General features: G+C 54.9%; 1 protein-coding gene across 1 annotated transcript; it reads left to right on the top strand.

Annotated features, from left to right (window-relative positions):
- Positions 1-2,631: 2,631 nt before the first annotated feature.
- LOC136154753 (paraneoplastic antigen-like protein 5) lies at positions 2,632-5,151 on the top strand. The gene is given in 4 exon segments (XM_065916910.1): positions 2,632-2,943; positions 2,946-3,240; positions 3,243-3,993; positions 5,079-5,151. Coding segments are annotated over 4 exon segments (1,431 nt in total).
- The last annotated feature ends 318 nt before the right edge of the window (positions 5,152-5,469 follow it).

Genomic DNA, 5,469 nt, shown 5'->3' with positions numbered 1-5,469 from the left:
CTGGCGTGCACCAGTACCATGCCATTTCCAGACATTGTGACCAGCCTCGCTTTCACACTTAACCCTGCTCACAGCCATTGTGGTCAGGACTGGCAGCTCTGGGCCTTACCCTGGAGGGAAAGTGGCTTCAGCCCTTCCTCTCCTGGCCTCTACCAACTTCCACTGACCAGACATATTCTCACTCTGGAATGAGGGTTGTTTGAGGTAGAGAGTGTGTGAGGGGGTGGATGGATTTAGGAAGGCGGGCCTAGGTGAGGGTGGGGACCACAAGGAAATGAAGGTGGAGGCTTGGGGACAGTAGTTAGATTTGAGTGAGGTCAGGGCTTAGGACATGCATTGTGCTTGGGACTAGGTGGCATATGGCTTGAGTAGGGGCGGGGATCCGAGTAGGTAGAGGCAAGGCTTCCTTAGGGATGGGACTTGAGTCCGGGGTTGGGTCACGGGAAGGGGTGGGGCTTCGTGGGTGCAGGGACTGAACTTCCATCAGGGTGGGGCTTGGCGTCAGGGACTGAGCTCAGTTGGGGGTGGGGCCTCGTGGAGGCGGGACTTGGACGGGGTGGGGCTTGGTGGGGATGTGGGTCAAACATGCCTGGAGGCTCGGCGTCAGGGGTGGGGCTTAAGGCGTCAGTTGCGCTTCAGTGGAGGTGGGACTTGGCAGCCCGGGCAAGGTTTAAGAGCAAGGGAGTGTGAGTTGCTCGGTCACGACGACTCTTTGTGACTCCGCGGACTATACAGTCCATGGAATTCTCCAGGCCAGTACTGGAGTGAGTAGCCGTTCCCTTCTCCAGGGGATCTTCCCAACCCAGGGATGGAACCTAGGTCTCCCGCATTGCAGGCAGATTAAGGTTTAAAGTTGGGATTCCTTGGTGGCTCAGACGGTAAAGGGTCTGTGTGCAATGTGGGAGACTCGGGCTCGATCCCTGGATCGGGAAGATCCCCTGGAGAAGGAAATGGCAACCCACTCCAGTACTCTTGCCTAGAAATTTGCATGGATGCAAGGCACCTGGTTGGCTACAGTCCATGAGGTCACAAAGAGTCAGATACAACTGAGCGACTTCACTTTCTTTCTTTCACTTTAAGCTTTAAGAGAGGGGGTGGAATTGAGGACAGAGTAATAATAATTGAGGGCTTCCTCATGACTTAGCCAGTAAAGAATCTGCAAGAGATGCAAGCAGACGTGGGTTCAATCCCTGGGTCGAGAAGACCTCCTGAAAGAGGAAAGGGCAATCCACTCCAGGATCCTTGCCTGAAAAATCCCATAGGCGGAGGAGCCTGGTGGCTATGGTCCATGACGTCGCAAGAGTCGGACAAGACTAAGCATGCACACTGCAGCAATAATCTTAACTTCACTAGCGCTGAATACCAGTTGAGCAGTTTCTCATACCCCTGTAGCAGAGTGCTTGTGAACACTTCTGTAGAATCAGAATTGGCACAGCCTGAGCAGGGGCTTGTGAAGCAGAACCTTGGCCTTGCCTGGAACAGATCCAATGAAGCAGTGTCCACTACCCCAGCACCAGGGACTGCATGTGCCCAGCACTGGAGGGATTTTAGTATCTGCACTGCCAGCACATCCCTAACCAGCGTGGTGAACAGCTGTGAGGTGGGAGACGCCCTGGCAAAAAGCAGGAGGGGCAGGGTTGTCTGCCAAGGTTTACAGGGTCTGCAGGGTAGGGTCACACCTAGGGTCAGAGTCATCTGTTCCTGCAGTGTGGCACTGGAGACCCTTTTTGGGTCCCTTTTCTGCCTCTGATTCTAGCTTCCAGACAGCTGGAAAAATAGGTTCGTGTTTTCAGCTCTTGGTCCTTGCTGCCCAGCCCCCATCTTCCCTTCCCCCAACAAAAGATACTTCTTTGGTTAGAGGCCAGTGACATCACCTGTTGCTCCTTAACCTTACCTACCACATGACACCCCTCTGTGACGGAAACCCACAGTCCATGCTGTTCTCAGTACCCATGGCAATACCACAGCTTGTCACACGTTCTCTTCACCCACCAATTTCATCGCCTTGTGCAGAGCTCCAGTCATCTTTCTCATCTGTCAGGCATTTTCTGAGGAAGGAGGGAACTGGACCTCTTCATCCTCTAACCTTTACCCCAGAGAAGTGGGTACCAGGTGCCCTGGGACTGCACAGCCCTGAGCCAGGGCATGGGCATGCACGTGCACACACACACACACACAGACAGACACACACACACCACCCCTCCTGCTTGGAGGACTTTGGCAGGCCCTGCCTCCTACCTCTTGCTTTTCACCACAGGCACCTCCAGGACACACAGCAGAGTCCTGGGATTTTGAGGAGGAGCCCACAGCAAGTGGAGGTCAGCAGGGAGGGGATAAATTGGGGGAAGCTGGGCCTAAATAAACCCCTCCATCAAATGACTAGGGAAGTCCTGGAAAGCAGGGGCTGAATCCATGTGACCAGAAAGGAGAGGGAGATAGTTGGAGGGGTTTTGGTCGGTTTGGGAGGGTGGGCATTAATGATGTTCTCATTCCATTTCCATTTATAGGCTGTGGAAAATGGAGATGATTCTGCCTTTGTACTTGGCATTGACCCAAAACTCCTTGTGAGCTCACACTTTGTGAGCTGATTACTTCCCTTAGTATTAGACCAGTCCATAGAAAGTGGGAGCAATGGCTGTGACTCTGTTGGAGGATTGGTGCAGAGGAATGGACCTGGACTCTAGGAAGGTCTTGCTAACCATGGGGATCCCCGTGGAGTGTAGTGAGGCGGAAATTAAAGAGACCCTGAGGAGAGGCTTAGGGTCCCTCTGCCCCTACAGGGTGCTGGGCACAATGTTCAAAAGGGAAGACCAGGCTAAGGCAGTTTTCCTTGAATTGACGGACACCATCAACTATGCTACCGTGCCCAGCCGGATCCTAGGAAAGGGAGGTACCTGGGAAGTGGTGGTGAAGCCCCGTAGCCCAGATGAGGAATTTTTAGCAACAGACTGAAGGACTTCCTAAAAGATGAGGGCCAAAGAATGTTTGATGTGGCCAAAACCCTGGGGTACAGCACTCACTCTGAGGGCGCAGAGCTGGAGGATGTGGCTCAAGTCAGGCAACCAGTCTTGCAGCCTCTGAAAGAAAGCCTGTGGTACCAAAAACTCAAGACATTTTCAGGAAACACTCTCCCAGGCCCAGGTGAAGAGAGCTTTGAAACCTGGCTAGAGCAGGTGACTGAGATGATGCAGCTATGGCAGGTGTCTGAGACTGAGAAGTGGCGGTGTTTGCTGGAGAGCTATGTGGCCCTGCCCAGTCCATCATGTGGCTGCTGAGGGCCAGCAATGACTCCATGACAGTGGAGGAGTGCCTGGAGGCCCTGCTTTATCCCTTTGGGGATAAAGAGGACCATAGAACCTCACAGTTTAAGTTAGTCCAGACCTTCCAGAAGTCTGGAGAGACCATCTCTGGTTTTTTGGTACGATTAGAGCCCCTGTTTCAGAAAGCCATGCAGCACAGCCCCATGCCAGTGAGAAGTGCAGACACGATTCACCTGAAACACATCCTAGCTCGAGCCTCCATGACCACTGCCCTCCATGGCAAACTCGAGCTACTGGATCAGCGAGAGTGTGCGCCCACTTTCCTGCAGTTAATGAAGTTCATTCGAGATGAAGAGGAGTGTAAGGCCACCATGGCAGTGACCGAGGAGATCCAGAGTCGAGCAGAAAGGGTCTTCAGGGCATCAGAAGACAGTGTCATGATCCCTCAGGTCATGGTGCAGGCAGGGTCATTTGCTGAGAGCAGCACTCACACCATCCAGGAAGGAATCATCCCATTTCTGAAGTGCCGGCAGCTATCCTCTAGCTGTGACACTGGGGAGGAAGACCACAGCCAGGCACTATTTTCTAGGGCCGAGAATCAGCCTCCAGCAAAGCCCAGGTCTCAGCTGGCAGCAGAAGAGTCAGGGAACGAGAGAAGGGCTGGAGCCATTGAACCACCCCAAGGCCTAGGAAGCATAGGCTCAACATATCCAGGCACACCCTCTGCTAGCAGGCAACAGAAAACGTGCAACGGGGGGAAGAGGCGGTCCACACAAACAGCGGGGGACCTTGAGTGGAGCAGAGGGGAAGGGAAGCCAGGCTCAGCCCCCTCAGCGTCTACCAACTGGAAGGTGCTCCACCAACCAAGCCAAAATCAGTTCAGGGAGGCGTGGGATGCCCAAGCGGAAGACCATCATGTGCAGCAAAAGGGGTGCCTATGCCTCAGACAGACCCCAACATAGCAGAGGCTGAAGAAGGTGTAGTCAGGGGCTCTGGCATTGGCCCTGGCTTCTGGCCACCTGCAAACACCCACCCTGTGGGCTCTGAGCTACCGATGCTGATGGGACCCCAGGCCACTTGGGGCCTAGAGGAGCCTCCCTGGAGGCCATCTCTGCCACAAGGAGCCAGCTCTGACAAGGAAGAGCTGTGGGGCACACGGAAGATGCTCCGGCGGGGAGACCGCAGGATCCAGCCTGTCTTCAGGATCATCTACACTGCCCTAGGGAGTTCCCAGGAAGGCAGCACCCTGGAGCCTTTCTCAATTGAAGGCAGAGGACCCAGAGGCCCATGGCACCCAGCACCAGCCTACAAGCAGTCTTCCCCCAACCCAGCTCCTGCAGTCTGGAAGGACTATAGGGACAAGGAAAGCAAATACTGTGAAGAGATGATAAGGCCCTGGGTACCTGGTGGGCCAGTACCCCACAACTGGCTTTGCTGTAAGTGGGTGTGTGTGGTATAAACTTTTGTTCCAAAGGAGGAAAAGGAGGAGGAGGAAGAGGAGGAGGGATATGCAAGAAGAAGAGGAGGAGCATGGAGGAGAGGGAGGAAGAGGAGGAGGAGAATTCTTTGGCGGGACAGAGGGTTGTTTCTTTCTGCTTAGGTTTGAGTTTGGTCACTGGAGACCTGGGACTTGCCTGGAGAAGTAGCACTCACCAGCTGCCAATGCCAAGGTTGTCCCCAATGCTTGCCAACTGGAAACAGCCCTGAGTGGCCAGCCCCAGCCTAGGTGAGGGATGCCTGCAAACAGCTGCTGCCCACACTGACCTGAGAGATGTTAAGGGCCATGTCATGGTGCCTGGGCCTCCCCCACCCCTCCAGAGGGGACCCCTATTCAGCATCCCCTGGGGCAGACTACTCCCTGTCCTGGGAAGTCCAGATGTGCCCCCTGTAGGCCCCCTAGTGACCCAGGTCTCTAGGAAACCCTCCCTGTCCCAGCCCCTCTCCCCTTCCCATCAACACACACCTCCAAGCCATCATCCATTTCCCCCACACCCCTCACAGAATCCTGAGGCGCCCATGAACCTGGGCCAGGTGTCCCCATCTACCTGGTCAGCCAACCCTGGGCCCTGCCAAGTGTCCTGAGCTTCAGCACCAGCCAAGGCTCTACCTGCTGTGATCCCGGGTCCTCAGCCGTGTGTGCTTTCCTGGTGGAGATTCAAGCCCAGTTCTGCTTGCTCTCCTGGAGATGTGAGTGTGCTCTTCCCTGAGC

Source organism: Muntiacus reevesi, chromosome X (genome assembly GCF_963930625.1).
Source record: "Muntiacus reevesi chromosome X, mMunRee1.1, whole genome shotgun sequence".
Classification (NCBI taxonomy): domain Eukaryota; kingdom Metazoa; phylum Chordata; class Mammalia; order Artiodactyla; family Cervidae; genus Muntiacus; species Muntiacus reevesi.
This window is presented reverse-complemented; position numbering and strand designations above follow the sequence as displayed.